The 16940-nt window shown below is 51.1% G+C and overlaps 8 protein-coding genes and 1 non-coding gene across 9 annotated transcripts; 3 read left to right on the forward strand and 6 right to left on the reverse strand.

The window, feature by feature from the left end:
- Positions 1–1204: 1204 nt before the first annotated feature.
- On the forward strand, positions 1205–1904 carry RHO2 (Rho family GTPase RHO2; the record flags this gene model as incomplete). Its single annotated transcript, XM_076682979.1, has 3 exons — positions 1205–1233; positions 1284–1448; positions 1499–1904. 3 exons carry the CDS (start codon positions 1205–1207, stop codon positions 1902–1904), a joined length of 600 nt encoding a protein of 199 aa, XP_076542954.1.
- A 477-nt stretch (positions 1905–2381) lies between these two features.
- Positions 2382–3098, reverse strand: TRVA0_005S04060 (uncharacterized protein; the record flags this gene model as incomplete). The annotated part of the gene is made up of 1 exon (XM_076682980.1): positions 2382–3098. The coding sequence occupies one exon, from the start codon at positions 3096–3098 to the stop codon at positions 2382–2384; it is 717 nt and encodes a 238-aa protein (XP_076542955.1).
- Positions 3099–4016: 918 nt separating this feature from the next.
- On the reverse strand, positions 4017–5018 carry CLN3 (cyclin CLN3; the record flags this gene model as incomplete). The annotated part of the gene is made up of 1 exon (XM_076682981.1): positions 4017–5018. One exon carries the CDS (start codon positions 5016–5018, stop codon positions 4017–4019), a length of 1002 nt encoding a protein of 333 aa, XP_076542956.1.
- Positions 5019–5656: 638 nt separating this feature from the next.
- On the reverse strand, positions 5657–8662 carry DCP2 (decapping enzyme complex catalytic subunit; the record flags this gene model as incomplete). Its single annotated transcript, XM_076682982.1, has 2 exons — positions 5657–8497; positions 8549–8662. 2 exons carry the CDS (start codon positions 8660–8662, stop codon positions 5657–5659), a joined length of 2955 nt encoding a protein of 984 aa, XP_076542957.1.
- A 218-nt stretch (positions 8663–8880) lies between these two features.
- On the forward strand, positions 8881–10050 carry CDC73 (Cdc73p; the record flags this gene model as incomplete). Its single annotated transcript, XM_076682983.1, has 1 exon — positions 8881–10050. One exon carries the CDS (start codon positions 8881–8883, stop codon positions 10048–10050), a length of 1170 nt encoding a protein of 389 aa, XP_076542958.1.
- A 276-nt stretch (positions 10051–10326) lies between these two features.
- Positions 10327–11097, reverse strand: PNO1 (Pno1p; the record flags this gene model as incomplete). The annotated part of the gene is made up of 1 exon (XM_076682984.1): positions 10327–11097. The coding sequence occupies one exon, from the start codon at positions 11095–11097 to the stop codon at positions 10327–10329; it is 771 nt and encodes a 256-aa protein (XP_076542959.1).
- Positions 11098–11674: 577 nt separating this feature from the next.
- On the forward strand, positions 11675–13507 carry MDM31 (mitochondrial distribution and morphology protein; the record flags this gene model as incomplete). The annotated part of the gene is made up of 1 exon (XM_076682985.1): positions 11675–13507. One exon carries the CDS (start codon positions 11675–11677, stop codon positions 13505–13507), a length of 1833 nt encoding a protein of 610 aa, XP_076542960.1.
- A 285-nt stretch (positions 13508–13792) lies between these two features.
- On the reverse strand, positions 13793–14479 carry TRVA0_005S04192 (uncharacterized protein; the record flags this gene model as incomplete). Its single annotated transcript, XM_076682986.1, has 1 exon — positions 13793–14479. One exon carries the CDS (start codon positions 14477–14479, stop codon positions 13793–13795), a length of 687 nt encoding a protein of 228 aa, XP_076542961.1.
- A 1931-nt stretch (positions 14480–16410) lies between these two features.
- Positions 16411–16593, reverse strand: tRNA-Ile(AAT). Its single transcript has 2 exons — positions 16555–16593; positions 16411–16447 (listed from the first exon to the last, which is right to left on the reverse strand). It is a non-coding gene; the product is annotated as a tRNA-Ile (tRNA).
- Between the last annotated feature and the right edge of the window lie 347 nt (positions 16594–16940).

The raw sequence follows: 16940 nt of genomic DNA on the forward strand, positions 1-16940 counted from the left end.
ATTTCACACAAAACAATTGTCATAGTAGAGCAGTACTTTCTATCATTGCCCTTCTCTGGATGCTATTTGGAGCATTCAGCCTGAAGGGCTTCAAACGGTCTCCGGCGCATGCTGAGGCCGGCCGACCGGTGAATCAAAATTGACTGAATTAGGAATGCGTTAAAGGGCGGTGCATATGTAAGAGCCCATGTAGGAGATAGCACAGATTATAGTCAATTGATTCAAGTATAGGAGGTTTAGCAGCTATAATTGGTTTCAGTCAAATGAAAGAGTTTAGCATAGAAGTCTTTTTTTTTGTTCAAGGTCGTTCCAAACAGTTTATCTCTCTTGTGGTGTATTACATGTGGTCCTAGCTAGAATATGACATCAGTATTTTTACCCAACGCTGCGGTGCTGTATGTGATGAGTGAGATTATAGTCAATTGATTCAAATACACCATCTAAAACTGCAGTTCAATCAGATAAAGTCTAGTACAGTAGGTAGGTACAGTGGTCTCTGTTGCCTTAATTTTTGGTCGCGGTTGAATTAGTTTAAATGTCTTTCGGATTGTATAGCCTATAATTAGACATGTAGCATACCGGGCAAGGAATCTCCTTAATTGGTTCGACTAGTCAGATCTCTCCACGGAGCGGAGCTAGGGGAGGTTGGGGGCTGCCCCCCCTCCCCCCATATACATGTACTAGGCTTAATTCGCTACTACATTCATCATTATTGAAATCAATTGACGACAGCTTGTTATGTAGTGCAGCATAGCCAAGCACCCGCATGGATGTCCGCCGCATGCGGCTTATCACCACCCCCCATCCCTCGCCCAAATGCTACTACAAACCCTATACCTCGCCTTATTCATAGAACAGTTGACGCCTTGCCAGGATAAATATCAACGCCTGTGTAACTGGCCAGAATACAATGTAACCACTAGCGGCATCGATGACGTAACCATTTTGTAGCTATCCGCACCATGCATACTTTCGGTAGGGAGGAGGGGGTGGGAACGCTGTCAAAAGTCCCAAAAACGAGGCGGCACACGCCGGTGCTGCTACTAGCGGCAGCCAGGACTTGCCATTCTCAAAAACGACTGTCAAAGCAAGAAAGAGAGGAGACGACAGAGAGAGAGAGGGCTAAAAGACTTAGTCTGTACAAACACAGGCTGGAAAAGGACGGATTATTACATTTTTGGTAGATACTGGCATAGAAATAAGCATGTCGACTTCACGCGAAGTAATTCGACGGTGAGTGTAACCACTTTATTACTAAGAAGAGGAGACTAACTGGGGAGCAGAAAACTCGTCATTGTAGGAGACGGTGCGTGCGGGAAGACTTCTCTGTTGTGTGTGTTTACGCTGGGGGAGTTCCCCAAGGAGTACCATCCTACGGTATTTGAAAACTACGTCACAGACTGCCGTGTGGACGGCAAATCAGTTCAGTTAGCATTATGGGACACTGCGTAAGTCTACTTTTTGGGGCGATTGAAAACAAAACTAACAAATAGTGTAGGGGCCAAGAAGAGTACGAACGGTTACGACCGCTGTCCTATTCTAAAGCGCATGCCATTCTCATTGGTTTTGCCGTGGATACGCCTGATAGTCTGGACAATGCGCGTACAAAGTGGATCGAAGAGGTCAATGAGCTATGTCCGGGAGTGCCTGTGATTTTGGTGGGTCTCAAGAAGGACCTGCGGACAAACACCACCGTTGTGGAGCAGATGCGGCGCACGGGACAGAGCTTTGTGTCCGTGGAGGAGGCCGAGACGACGGCTAGGCAGATTGGGGCGCGCCGCTATCTCGAGTGCAGTGCGCTGACTGGCGAGGGCGTGGACGACATATTCGAAGTCGCGACGCGGGCGTCGCTTCTCGTTACCGAGAAGACCCCGGGGAGCCCAGGGTGCTGCATCATTCTCTAACCCTTCTCCACCATCATCACAACTATTATTACTAGGGACTTTCAGTCTCTCTCTCAAAAGCTACTAATTTCCGGCATTACGAAAAAAGCTCTATGCCTCACCGTCCATGGATTGGAAAGCTCACCATCGCACACATTTTTTTATTCATTTATTCAATTGTTTTATTTCAATTGGTGTTCAATTTCCCAATTGGTTGAGTCCAATCGGTGGTCCAATTGTTTTTATTGCCAATGGTTGTGTCCAAATGGTGTATCAATTGGCTGTCAATTGATTGTGTCCATTGGTTTTGGATGTCAATTGGCTGGATCCAATTGGTTTTGTCTATCAATTGGCTGGGCCCAATTGGTTTCGGTTGTCAATTTGTTTGGGTCCAATTGGTTTTGACTGTCAAAGGGTTGGGTCCAATTGACTGGGTTCAATTGGTATATTGTTATTAATCTTTTCAATTCTCGCATCACGTCATTAATCACTCGTTATTTATAGCAGCAAATCTAATTCCTGGACAGACAGCGCCTCAGGACTCTGCTGGTCGACTTCATCTTGTAGCCATTCCTCGGCGTCCCCGACGCTCAGCGTAAATGACTTGTCGTAGTACGGGTTTTCACGCGCCTGCTCCTCGAGGCGTTGCTGCTCTTCCAGCCTGCGCCGATCCTCTTTGGCTTTTAGCTCGTCCAGCGCCTGCGCCTTCTTTGCCTGGTGGTTACTACTGTTGCGCCGCGACGGGGGGATAAACGCATGGGGCGTCTTTTTGATCACTTTGCGCAGCTGGTATGGCTTGTGCGGCGGGGGTGTGGTAGCAGCCGCCTCCTTATCCTCGCAAAGCTTCTGTTCAATCTGCTCCTCGGGTGGCGGCGAAATGGGCCGCTCGGGGCTATTCTCCTCTTCCTCCTCCTTAACATAGCGGTACATGAGCCGGTTTGGCGTGTCCGGGCATGTTAGGCGGGTGATGGGACACTTCTTCGGGTTGCTATTAATGGCGTCGGGGTGGCACCGCCGGTAAAACGAGTTGAGCTTCGTCGACAGCACCGTCGACGACTTGCACAGTTGCTTTATGGGGTCCGGCAAATATAGCTTGGCCGACATTTCCTTGATGGTCAGTCCCCGCGGGTAGTTGTCCTTAAGCAGCTGGATACACAACTGCATCAGCTCGTCGTCCAGGTTCTTTTCAGAGTTGCGCAACGTGTCTACAGCCATTTTGGAGTGCCCGAACCGACGAAAAAAAATTTAAATAAATAAATAAAAAAAATAAATATAAAAAAGGACGACTAGAATCAAAAAAAAAAAAAAATTAACCGCCTTTACGCAAAGGAATGAAAGCGTCGTATAAAAATTATGAGAAATATTCAAGGGCAGCAGACGCTTCGTAGGATTTGAATGTCCCTTTCCCTGGGCGTTGCCCCGGTGATTCGTACTTATGCGGGCGCGGACGAAACAAAGGACCCTCCAATCGATGAGGGGCCACTGAAATTTTCCACTTATTTTTGCCACCCTCTGCCAATTTTTCCCAATTGGGGCGGGCGGAGCTCCGCCCTGCACGCCGCTGAAAAAAAACCACTCCACTCGACGTAATCCACTCAATTGGAATTGCCGCTCAGGCAATTGAGCGCAGCAGACACAAGATACCATATGGCAATACGTCAACACGCCAATATATGCCGCAGGATAAATTCGGTATAGAAAAAAAGCAGGGGTTAAATATTGCCCATCCCGTAAGCGCCTTCCCGATTAGTGATGTGGTACGGCTGATGGGTCAGACATGCATGCGGCTTGCGGCGAGCCGCACATGGCCCTCCTGAGTCTCAGGGGCGCTCCAGATCCTCTGCTAAGCGGATTCCCCCCCCCTTTAATTCGCTTCTACCAAGTGTGTATATTAGAGGATCAGACGTCCAGCCCCCATAGCTTTGTTTCGCGGAGGAATTCTCCACGAAGTGGAGCCCCAGGGGGGTTTGGGGGGACTAGTACTCGTAGTGGAGTGTATTCGAGGGCCAGCCCTCGAGCTCCCGTGGCTCCGCTTCGCGGAGGGTTTAGCAAAGGGGAAATTAACGTATTAAGAGTCTATAGGAGATATATTACAGGAAGAACTTTTTTATGTCGTTAGTATCGGATAAATAATTAGGCGGCAAAGGCATGCACCGCCGGAACGACCTTGACGACGGTCGCGGTGGAGAGCGGCGTGTCCGGGGTTTTGGCAGAGCGAGGGGTGGACACAGGGGAGACGCCCGGCGACGGGGTGTAGGCGTAGTCCGGGGTCGTGGCGTACTCCTCGTCGTATGAAAGCGAGGGGGAGGCGGATGCAATGGAGAGGGCTGAGGTTGAGACGGCGGTGAGCACTGGCGTGGAGGTGCCCTTTTCGAGGATGCCACGCACGACCGAGGCGGCGAACAAGTAGCGCTGCGACGAGTACTTCTTGTTGACAATGACCGAGAGGACTTGGTTGGATAGGACGAGGCGAGCGAGCATTCGCGTGCACTCGTAATACTCCTCCTCCTGCTCCGGCGAGGTTGCCGTCGGGGATACCGTCTTGCCGTTGTTGAGCAGCAGGTTCGTCAGCACGACGGCGGCGTAACCGGTGGCACAGGGGCCGAATGCAATGAGTTCGCGGTCGTAGAGCGCCATCTCGCACAGGTAGAGTGCGATGGACCGCACGAGCAGGCCGCCGCCGCAGCTCTCGTTAAAAAGATCGACGAACCCGTCAACGGTAGGGTGGCCGAGCGTCCACTCGAGCGTCGACAGGATGTGGCTCTCCATCTGGACGAACATGTGCTTCTCGTAGGCGCCGCAGCACAGCAGCTTGAGCTCCTCCAGGGTTGGCACGTAGCTGTTCTTGTCGTAGTACTTGCTGGCGATCCACAGCGCTGTGCACCCGACCAGCTGGTAATGCCGCTTGTAGACAATGCGCTTGGACGCGTACCGGTCCAGGATGTTGACGGCGAGGTAGAGCGTCTCCATCTTCAAGGCCAGCTCTTGATGGGACTCGATCATGAAGTCAAGCAGGTACGGCCGCATCGACCAGCTCAACTCGGGCTGGGTCTCTATCATGCTCACGTCGGGCAGCGTCGCCTGCTGCATTTGCGCGATATGGGCAAAGATGTCAGCCTCGTACTCGGAAGTCATCGTGGGGTTCTTGCGAGGCCAGCACACACTACTACCACGGATGAGATTTTAAAATGGGCTATCATCCATGGATGGGAGGGCCTGCGGTTGTTATATATAGATGCGAGCTGCATCCTCTGAGGGCCTCTCTCTCACCCTGGCTATGCCGGTAGGCGATAGAGCCCGCTTGCTGGGTGGTGGGTAGCGTAGCTAACCCCTGAAATTTGCAACGGGTTCGGCACCCCCTACAGTTTAAGCGGGTACTGCCTATGCGCATGAAAAAAGTGCCGACATCCTTGCACCACCTGGAACCAGGCTACGGGGCCTACATGCAGCGAAATGGATATGCACGGCTTGCTTCTGTAGGCATAACATTTAACGGTTGAAGCACTAAGAAGGCTTAGGACATGCATATCATTACGTTTAGGGAGGTTTTTTTGGGCCCCTCCAGACTCGCTGTCTCGCTCCTACATATCATCATACTGCTGCTAATATTGGCCTTGACGTAATAGGCAGCCTCAGTACAGTGGTGAGGCGTTTCATATATACCCGCTCTCTGCTATTTTTAATAATGGGTTCTTTGCTATAGGACAAAATGGCGTGGTTCCCTTAAAGTCTAGTCTGGCTGTCGCTGGTTTGCATATATTGCCTGCGGGCACCTAAATTCGTCCACTGCTAAAGTCCCGCAGGAACTTAGCCATGGGGTTCTCCTCGGCATCTGTCGAACCCCCAGGCACTGTTAGGTCTGCAGCTCCCTGTTTGGTCTGCGGCTCCGCCGATCGCTTTTCCTCCTTTGGTATATGAACTGCATGACTTGACGTGTCTGTGTTCCCTACTGCCGCTGACGAGGACATAACCGACGACTTCGAGGCAGATGAGGCAGAAGTTGGGTTCAACAGAGCCATCAATGACTGTGCGCCACTGCTATTTCTCTTGCCGGACCCCGAAGTCGCACCTACAGAAGGCAAAGCGGGAGAAGTAGTTGAAGTTAAAGTCGCAGCAGCTGAAGAGGAAGAATTGTCCCCAGAGGAGCCCCCATTGAGCAGGCCCATGAGATCGACAGCCCTTTGGCTTTGGCTTTGGCTTTGGTTTTGGCTCAGACTCAGACTCTGGCTCTGGCTTTGGCTCGATGACGGCGCGCGGTCCTGCCGATAATGCAATGGTTCCCCATTTGCTGCAGGCAAAAGCTCGGCAACGGTCCTTTCCTGCATCAATTTAGGGGATGACGGATGAGACCCACCATTCAACAAATTCATAAGCTCGTTCGACGATGCTGGGGCAGTGTTATTATTAGCACTAGCTGGCTTGGCTTCTCCGAATTTGCTCTCCTCCGCTCGATGGGAAGCATTACCTCGCGGATTAAGTAGGTCCATGAGAGCAGCGCCTGCCGAGGATCGCCTCTGTATGGGCAATGATTTATGCGTCTCCTTTCCCTTAGCGTGTCCCACTTGCGGAATGGCCCCTGCCGCTCCTTCCATTCCCTTTCTTCCGCTCAGGAGAAGTTTCATGAGGTCTTCTTCGTCTTCGCTCGTCTTGTCATTCGGCTTTTCTCCGCCTTTGACCAATTTCAACAAATCTCCTCTCTTCTCCTTGCCGGGATTTAGCAAGCTCATAAGATCCGTCTTGGCGCTACTACTCTCGCTCGAATGTGATGCTGGCTTGCCATTGGGTAAGTTCGTCAACTCGTTGCCGCTGCTACTGCTGCTGCTGGTTGGTTCGGGCTTTGACGGCTCCACAGCGGGTGGCGATTTCCGAAGCAAGTTCATCAGATCCTTACTACTGTCAGACGAAACCTGCGCAGATTCCGTAGTCCGCTTTTCCTGGGGCGGTCGGACATCTCCTCTCAGCAACTTCATTAGATGTGCTGTAGTTTCTTCTTCTTTAGGCTGAGCGCCTTTCAAAAGGCTCATCAACGCATTGCTGTCTGTCTGCTCGTCGCTTCTCGCCGTCTTTGGCGTATTACCCTTCAACAAATTCATAAGCTCGTTCTCGGGCTTATCCCCGCCACCCTTCAACAACTTCATCAAATCGTCCTTGCCAGTATCATTGCTTTCTGCGAGTTTACTGTCCCCGCCCAAAAGCGACAACAGCGCGCTCTTGCCTCCGCTAACCTCGCCAAAATCGGTTGTCTTGTTCTTGAGCGACCGGTAACTCTCAAATCGATGGTCAACAGCCTTCTCGCTATTCCCGCCTCCATTCGGCTTGCTACCGGTTGTCTTCCTCTTTTGTAACAGCGACATGAGCACCGGATTCGGCGGCGGAGGAGGCGGTGCATTATAGCTGATTAGGCTGTCACGCCCGTCCTCCGAAACAACATTGACAGTAGATGCATGGCTATGCTGATTCTGTGGTTGTGGAGGCGGAATTGGTGGAATTGGTGGAATTGGTGGTGGTGCCATGGGCCACCGCGTGCCAGGGGGAGGCGGCGGTGGAGGAGGAATGCCCCACGGCATCCCTGGCGGCGGAATGGGAGGCATTCCCAAGGGCAAACCCATTGGTGGTGGCGGAAGAGGCGGCGGAACAATGCCGTTGGGCCATTGGCCCATTGGCATTGGTGGTACTGGCGGTGGCTGCACCATGGGCATGTCGTGCTGCATTTCCGTCTGGAGCATCGACAGTAGCTCTCGGGCATTGGACATTTCATCAGCACCTTCCTTCTTCTCGTTAATGAGATCGAGCAAAATCTTTCGATCCTCCTTGCCAGCCTGCTTCTCGTCCTTGCCTCCTCCACTCTTGATAAGCCGCAGCAATTCCTCGGCCGAGGCATCTGTTATCTCAGCCGTCACAGGAGCCTGCCGGGCCTCTGCCTTGGCTTCAGCTCCACTCACTCCCAGCAGACTCTTGAGCGCCTTGGCCTCCTTCTTGCTGAGACTCGACTTCTCGCCTCGCGCCTTCTTGATGTACTTGCTCAGTCCCGGCATGAACGGGGCAACCATGAAGTACTCCCACTGCGAGTTGTTTTTGGGGTTTCGCGAGTACGCAGGCAGTTTGTTCACGTCGTGCCATTCGATTTTGCTAATCTCCTTTCGCGTCTGCGGCTTGAACGCCGTGTTCGAAGGAACACCGCGGATAATGTAGAGCCGGATGTTCTTCTGCCGGATCGTCACCTCAATATAGTCCTGTTCCGCCAAAAACGGTGAGATGTCGTAGCCAATTTCCTCGTAGACCTCACGGATGGCGCACAAATCGTCGCGCTCGTCCTTGTTAATCTTGCCCCGCGGGAAGCCCCATGACGCACCCTGCTTCCATCCCTTGACCATGAGCGCCTTGGTCATCTTTTTGTTTAGGATAATGGCTCCGCGCACGGGAATGATGGACTTGTAGCTCTGGAACTTGGCCAGGTCAGTGTATGTGTCTGCCGAAAATACCTCGAGGATCGGGCACGCCTGAAATAGCCGTTCGACAAAGGTCTTGAGCTTCATCGAAGGCAGCGAGGGGTTCTCGACCCGTACGAAGTCTTCATAAAACCATTGTGCCTCTTCTATTTGGAAAAACAGCCGCTAAACAATCCATTAGTCTCTTATGCATCCAAGAAGGGCGCCCGGACTCACCTCCGACGACTCCAAGTCCTCTGCGGGGCAGTTTATTATAAACCGGACTGCCAAGTCCTGTAGCGCATTTACTAGCGGTTCGTCTTTATACGAACCCACCGTCGCCAGTGACATTATTCTCTATTCTTGTTAAAAAGCCAACCGTAACTTGGTCTCCTGGTATGGTGGTATAATGGTATGGCAATGTATGGTGATGGTTCTGTGCGTTGTGCAGCGTTGGGAGCAACGGAGGGGGGAGGGCATTTTTCACCACCAACCCAGCATATCAAGTGCGGAACCCAGCATCAAGTCCGACAGCATCACGTCCAGCGGAGCAGAGAGGGACGAAGAAAATGTCAGAAGTGGACGCTTTAAGTGTGTTCCGCTCAGCGGTTACGGGCAAGGTCAAATACGAGTTCCGGCTGGCGGACGGATCGGCGACCAACGACATTGGTCCGGCGACCGTGGTGCACTTTGAGCCCGTGCCTGGGTTTGGCGAGGATGCCATCGATCTCGAGCTGGATCGGCCTACACAGTTCGAGGTGGAAGACAAGGCGAGCGGCGACAAAAGGAAGCTCCCACTAAAGGCAGTGATCCAATGCCAGCTCTACAAGAATGCCAACATGGCCGAGTACCTGACGCAGTCTGCGGAGAAGGGCATCCCGACGCTGCGGTTCCTCGAGCGAAGCGAGCTCCTGGCATGGCTCGAGGGTGCATCGACGGCTTCTGAGTACATAGCGCCACTCGAGGCGGGCGCGGCACGGGAGACAAAGAGGGCCGCCGAGTCGAGCGTCGTGCCCGCCAAACGCGAGATTGACCCCGAGCTGCGCGAGATCTACGAAAACGAGCGCGTGCTGGTCGACCACAACACGGCGTTAAGGGGGAGCAAGGCGATTGACTTCAGCTCCGTGTCGTCAGAGTGCGTGAGCAAGATTCTGACGCCGTTCAAGTCGCGCAAGACCAAGGGCGCGGCGGCGGCGGCACACCACCGTGCGGCGGGCGCGGCGGCCAGCAGCTCCAGCGGCGGGTCGGGCAAAGATCGGCGCCGCAACGAGCCCGTCATCCTCATCTCGCCGTCCATGTCCTCGGTGCTCAACCGGGCCAACGCCAAGGAGTTCTTTGAGCAGGGCGTGTTCGCGCCAGCGGTTAATTCCGCCGGTGCCGGGTCGGCCATCCAGTTCATGTCGCGGTATTCGCCCAAGCTCGGGTCCAAGGTGCGCTTTGTCGTAGCCGACAGTGTCGAGAACTTCAAGCCGGAGAACTGGAGCCGTGTTGTGGCGGTGTTTGTCACGGGCCAGCCGTGGCAGCTGAAGTCGTACTTCTGGCCAGACCCGAACGAGTTGTTCCGCAAGGTCATGGGCTTCGCAGTGGTGTACAAAGGCGACCCCGTGCCCCCGGCGCTCAAGCATTGGAACGTTAATATAATTGAGCTTGACCGCAACAAGCGGTTCAAGGATAAGGAGGCGGTCGAGAAAATATGGGACAGAATTGACACTGTCCTGGCGAAACGGGGCTACTCGTAATTCAACTAACGAATTGTAATGTACTAAGTTATTCTAGATTATCCTACCAAGTGAGTGTCCTCGAGCTCCCGTAGCTCCGCTTTGCGGAAGGCTCAATTATCCCCTATCAACAGGTAACTCCGCGCAGCGGAGCCCCAGGGAATTTGGGGGGCGGGCGGACTGGTCCCCTCAATCAATCTAGGCAAAAGAAGGTATTCGAGGGCCAGCCTCAGCGGAGGATTCCGTTACAATTGATTAAAGAACCCCATAACAGGGAATGCATATACAGAAATACAGTTAGAATCGTTCCTTCATTCGCGACGAGATAGTCCGCAGGTTGCCATACACCTTTCCTGGCGGGGCACCGAGAATCAGACTGACGATGGTCTCTCGTGCGATCTTAATGTTGTTGAACCCGCCGAGGATGTGAATCTTCGAGTCAGCGAGCACGACACGGGTGCGCGACGCATTCTCAATGGCAAACTTCGTCTTGCCGTCCTTACCGGCGATTCGGCCGATGGCTCTGCTCAAATGGTCTCCCGTAAGCGTCTTGACGTCCTTGACCTCAAAGGTCTCAATATACAAATCGTCCAGCCGCAGCAATGCAATCGCATCGTCAACGTCAAACCCGAGGGTGAATGCACGAATGAAGTCTTCGCCCTTCTGAATAGCGCCTGGATCCGTCGTCGTCTTGCACGTCCGGATCATGACTCTGCGGTCCTTGGCCCGGTCCACAAACTTGACCTGCAGTTTGAGGTGGTCCACCAGGGGCGGATATATCTTTCTCCACGTCGTTTTTAGTGGAGCCACTCTATGCGGCGGAATCTGAATAGATCTGGTCTCGAGCTTCACTCGCCGGCCTTTGTCGGCCACGGATCCGAACCGCGGCTTGCCCTCTTCGTCCATCACAACGTCCTCTGAAGCCTGCGTCGTCGGCTGCTCCTCCTCCGTAGTCTGTGGCTTAGCTGCGCTGCTGGCATCGATGAGAACTTCATCCTCGTCCACTTCAGCTGGTCGGTGCACTACTGGAGCCTCTGGCTTGTCTATTCTTGCGGTAGGAGCCGACATCTCTTCTATCTTCTGGACCGGTTATCAGGTGCTGTCGGGCTGTCGCCGATAAAAAAAAAATTTAATCGATGTAATTTTCGCTTCGCTTGCGCAGGCGCATTGCTCCCAACGTAGCCCATCGACCCCCAGCCGTGGTCTGTGAGCGCCCCCGGTGCTCGGCCGCCACCACCATTTTTTTCGCAAAATTAGCGATTTCTCGGATGTGAATGCGAGAGGATTGAGGCTTTCACAAGGGCCGTTTGAGAGCAGAAAAAAAGTCAGTAAGATATCGTGTTCTTTTGGCGAGTTATATAGCGCGGGATATGGCAGTATGTATACTCGGATATGTGCCCGGCTTCAGTGGAAAGCAACCCCGGGCGGGTTGCTCTCGCTGATAAGGACGCACACAAGAGACCTGTCGAGGCTTGCTAGGCAACCGGTGCTCAAGCCATCCAGACCAATTGGGGTTAATTTTGGTGGAGGACGGCTGTGGAGCGTGGATCAGGGCCGACCTGGCCCCCCAGAGTCGTTTCGAGTGTCGCGCATCGTGTGGGGTACGTCCGCTCACTGGACAAGGATGGCTCTTGGGGTTCGTCAAATGTCCACTGGCCCGGGCGAGAGGCTCAGAAATGAGCTGAATGAACCTAAGAGGGCTTCAAGCGAGCCCAATGAGTTCAAGAAGACACCGAATGAGCCCAATGAGTCTGGGAAGTTTTCGAAAAAGCCCAATGAGTCTGGGAAGATTTCGAATGAGCTCAATGAGTCCAGAAAGATCTTGAATGAATCCAAAAAGGAGGCCAATGAAAAGGAGGATCCCGTAAATGAAAATGCAAAGGAAGAGGACTCTCATTGGCACCGCCCGACTAAAGAAGAATTGCTGGCAGCGGCGTCCGGCGCGTTTGAGCGCATACGTATCCGCATGAAATGGCTTCTCATCCGTCAGGTGCGCCCCTTTAACATAGACGATATTAGCGCCATGTTCTCGTGGATCTTAGTCGGCAATCTTCTGTGGATTCTCCTGGGAACAACAACATTCTGCTCGCTCATACTCCTCACTATGAACACAGTCTCGGCACAGGACGCATTCGCGCGCTGGGTGGGCAACATCCTCACTAGAGAGACGGGACTCACCGTGGTGTTTGAAAATGCAATCGTGCCCAATTGGCGTGATGGCGTTATTTCGTTCAACAAGGTGTTTGTATCGCGTCGACCAGGCAAGAAGGATAGAGCCGTGCTTGGCGTGCACAAGGGCTCGCAGAAGGTGGCTGCTGCTGCGGCCAAGGCCACCCAAGCTGCCCATGAACGGGCCCACTTTGCTCCGGTTCCCCGCATAGAAGAGCAGTCTGTGGAAGAAGAGGATGACGACGGCAACTACACTCAGTTCGACCTCACCATTGAGACTGTGTCGGTCACGGTTTCAGTAAGCAAGTGGATGGACGGACGCGGATTCCTCAAGGACGTCGAAGTCAAAGGCATCCGAGGCGTCGTAGACCGCAGCTACGTCAAATGGGACGAAGGCGACGATCCGAAGAAGTACAAAAACGTCCACCAGCATGGCGACTTTGAAATTGACAACTTCAAGATGGAAGATGCATTGGTCGCTCTATACCAGCCCGGCGAAGAAAAGCCGTTTAACGTGTCCATTTTCAACTGCGAGATGCCCCAGTTGAGGAAACATTGGTTGTTCTACGACATATTATCGGCGACCAACATGTCTGGCTGCTACGATAACTCGCTATTTACGATCCATCCGCGCCAGCTGACGCGCCCATTCTCCCAGGATAGTGCTGACTCACCATGGAAGAAGATCAGCCGCCTGCGCATCGACGGGGTGGATATACGCCATTTAAACCGGGGCATCGACGGCCCCTTTGGCTGGATTGAGTCGGGCAATGTTGACTTGCTGGCCGATGTCATGCTCCCTGCCGATGCGGAGGAATTTAAGCTGTCTGAGGTTGTGCAAGACATTGTCGAACGGTGGGAAGCGAACCTCTCGTCTCGAAACAAGACAGCCGGGCGCGAGGTGGTCACCTCTGTCGAGGAAAAGGCTCGGGAGCGAGAACAGCACAAGTACGTTGTCGTCGACCTGCGCGTGCAGCTCAATAATACGCGTGCCGCCGTGCCCCTCTTCACGTCTGACCTCACCTACATCAACAATGCATTGATCAGGCCTATTGTTGCATATATTAACTCCAGAGACACGTACATCCCTATCAACTGTCGCGTCGTGAAACGACTCAAAGACTTTGAGGGCTCCTGGACCATCTACGACAGCGGGCTCATGGATGATGTTAGTGCCGAGGTCTATGAGGCGTTTGCCAAAAATGTCGCCGATGACGAGGCTAGAGCAATCCGCCTGCGCAAGGTCGGGTTTTGGTCTCTTCAGTTCGCTGCCCAGCTGCTTCTCTTGGGGCTGGGCGCTGTGGCATAAAAGCGATGATTTTGATGACGAGGGAACGCACGTTATTTATTTATTGGCCTGGCTATGTTTTTTATTATTATTATTGTATATATTCCGAGATGTAAAGCAGGTGAACTGTATGTTATGACTAGATATAGTGATGCTTTGTAAATAATAAATGGTTTTGAAGTTCTTCACCCTAATTGAGAAAGGCTTCAAGTACGGCAGAAAGCTATCGGAAAAGTGAAAGGCAAAAACTGCCATATCTAAATGTCTAAACCTGCGCAGAGGTCATGAGTATTGATACGTAGTGGATCAAGCTGCTGCTAGGGCGGCTGCCTCCATTGACTGCATCATCACCTGCCATACTCTCAGCCAAGTCAATATTGCCATAAGACTCCATAAACTGCCCATTTCCCCGGCAGCACCTTTGCCTACAAATCGAAAAGTTGCGCCCTTGGTACCCTTCATGACCGAGTCATCGTTCCAAAGAGCAAATGGCGCATCGCCCTCTTCGTCGCCCTCAAATCTCACCAGCTTCCATCCAGACCAATGGCTCTCAACTAAGCCCTTGAGCTCTGCTCGCTTCGCCTTACGCCATCTAAACGTCTCACGATGATAGCCCTGGCCATCTTTAACCCAGATCGAGAAGTCAAATTGGCTTTTCAGAAACTTATGATGGCATCGAAGTTCCTCTTGCACTTTTCCTTCACCAGATCCAAGAAGATCTGGCAGGGTTATTATGGAATTATCATTGAATTTATTGCTCACCGCTGTCGCGACTGGCGGGTACTCTTTTGACGGACCATTATACAGCGTTATATGACCCCACCAATTCGTATCGATGCTCACAAAGTATTTAGGCGTGGCTTTATGTTCGCCAAGAGTGATGTGAACAGATCGCATGGAATTTTTGTAGTAGAGATGAATTATATCAGGAAATGTTGGTGGGGCTGCAGCAGCAGCTTGGCTATCTACTTGCTTTGACGGAGTCGACCCCATAGTTTATCAAAATGCGACTAGCGAACCAGCTACGAGCAGCGCTTTAGATACCTATAAACCACGTCCATCCACATGAAGTGGCTGAAGGTACGAATGCATGTTGTTGTTCTATGATCGGCGAACACCCCTGACGCAAGCTGCAGGAAAGAAATTGTATTGTACCGGTAACTACAATAGGCACAATGGCAAAAGCCCAATTCTGAAGAGAGATTTTAAAATTGGAAAGTAGACTTTGCCAATTGGAATTTTGGAGCCTTTATTTGCTCGTAGCATTTTTCTGGGCATCACTTCCGAGGGTACATGTAGTGATCTTCAGCAAGGCGCAGTACCGAAGACGAATGTTTTACCACATGTTGTCGTCATAGACATGCGCGGTATCTTCAACCCTCGTTTAAACTTGTTGTTACGGATACCTGCAACTTTTTTTAATAACTGTACCTGATTGGCCCTGCCCTTTTATGTTAACAATTGGTGGTATGAGCAACTGTAACATCCGGGTATTATTACATCTACACAAGTATACACATTAACTCTGTATACCCGGTACAATATTTAAAAAGAGCTCTTCTGTTGAGGGAAGACTATTTTTTGTTATGGAAAATTCGGCAATTGAATCTATTCCGTAGTTACTTCCTTTTACGAATATAAAGTCGCTAATATCGACGACGCGCATCTTATTCCTCAATGGAGTCAGAAGGTTCATACATCTCTCTGAGAAGGCATGCAGGATCTTAGACTCCAATTTCCTTGCCTTTTTTTGGCACCATGACTATGGACTAAAAACGTTATGGGGCTATTCTCAGCTTATATACAAGGTTATGGGAATCAATTGACCCATCTGAAATATGTTCACTTAAGTTCAGGCATAGGTGCTTTCTTTGTGCTTTCTAAGGGATTCAACGGCTTTCCTTCCTTCTCAGACCTCAAGCTTTATACTGAAATGATTTTTAAACTCCAGGAATGAGTAGCGTTAACCCGAATCTGTTGAAAAAGGCCAAAAAGTTAATAAGCAAACCATTTCATAGTCTGGAGCCTTGATGTCTGCTTAATCATACTTCTAAATTCCATTATTCGCTCCAGAGGAATCAACTCCGAGTGTCAGTAATACGTGGATTATGTTAGATGAATGGATCCTTATCCATTCTTTCTGTCGCAGCTACTGGTTGTGTGTCAGAGACTTGGTCCCCGGTGAGTTCCTGCATTACGGTCTATTTGCTTACTTCTCCAACCATGGGAATCTCCTCCTTTTATCTCTCACTCCATTGCCGGACCGGTACTCCTCGGTTCCTTTAGAGCTCTTAACCGGTATTCCTCGGTTCCTCTCCTAACCGGTACCCGGTTACTCTCCTAACCGCTATACCTCAACATTGAAATAGTACAAAAGTTATATTAATCGATAGCCAGAGAGCTGAATCGTAAGTATCCAAAATATTAGGTCTCAATTCCTATTCTACATTGAGTTATGACTGAAAGCCTCGGAAGTACCATTTTTTTGGTGGCCCTCAGGAAAATTGATCGCACTTTACTATGGTGCGGCTGAAGCATCTTCCAAGAACTCAAAATTCGGACTCTCCAATCGCCATAAAAGCTAGACCAATTTGTAGCCCTGAATCTCTAGTTTCTGCTGCCGTAAAAAAAAGGTATGGTGCCATACAAAAATTTCGAGAAAATCGACTTCGAAATCAAAAGACCAAAAAAATTTGCTTTTTGTCCACCTTTTGCGTCGCTTTGCAGGCGGGCCGTCAGGTTTTTGACTTCCGCCCCGCTTGCGCGGAACAACGCCGACCGGTGTATATATATATATATATACACAATATATATATATATATATATATGTGTATACCGGCCGATCGATCTAGATCTCGAGTACTTTAAATTGCAAAAAATTGCATGCATGCATATACAAGTATATACATACATGCATATGTGTATGGTCTCTGGCGGGATCGAACCGCCGATCCTCGCGTTAACCGAGATCTATAGAATCGAGATTCATTTGCATGATCCGAGACATTAATTGCGAAGAGTTGATTTTACAACAGCTTCCAACCGACATGTTTCCATACCGGCTGTCGTTATTAGCACGATGCCTTAACCAACTGGGCCAAGAGACCAGACAAATTTGATGACGCATAAGGAGCTCAGAGCCAATAAAACTTAGCCGACTCATAAAAAGCACATTAAAAAATCATTATGGGTTCAATTGAATTGTGACACCATTATGTATTGTGTAACGGGGTACTCTGGCCTTAGGCCACCTATAGGACGCTAATTGATTTTCATTCATTCATTCATTCATTCATTGAATTGTGGCCTCGTCGGGCACCGTGGCGGAGTCCTTCGTAAAACCGACATGCACAACGAAAAAGTGCAAAACAACGAAGAAACCCAAAAAGCAGCCGAAGACCCCCCGGAAGGGACCGGAAAGTCCCAGGAAAAGAATCTTCAGGCCGAGACGAAC

Source organism: Trichomonascus vanleenenianus, assembly GCF_965637985.1.
Source record: "Trichomonascus vanleenenianus strain CLIB 3782 genome assembly, contig: TRVA0_005S, whole genome shotgun sequence".
In the NCBI taxonomy this organism is placed as follows: Eukaryota; Fungi; Ascomycota; class Dipodascomycetes; order Dipodascales; family Trichomonascaceae; genus Blastobotrys; species Blastobotrys vanleenenianus.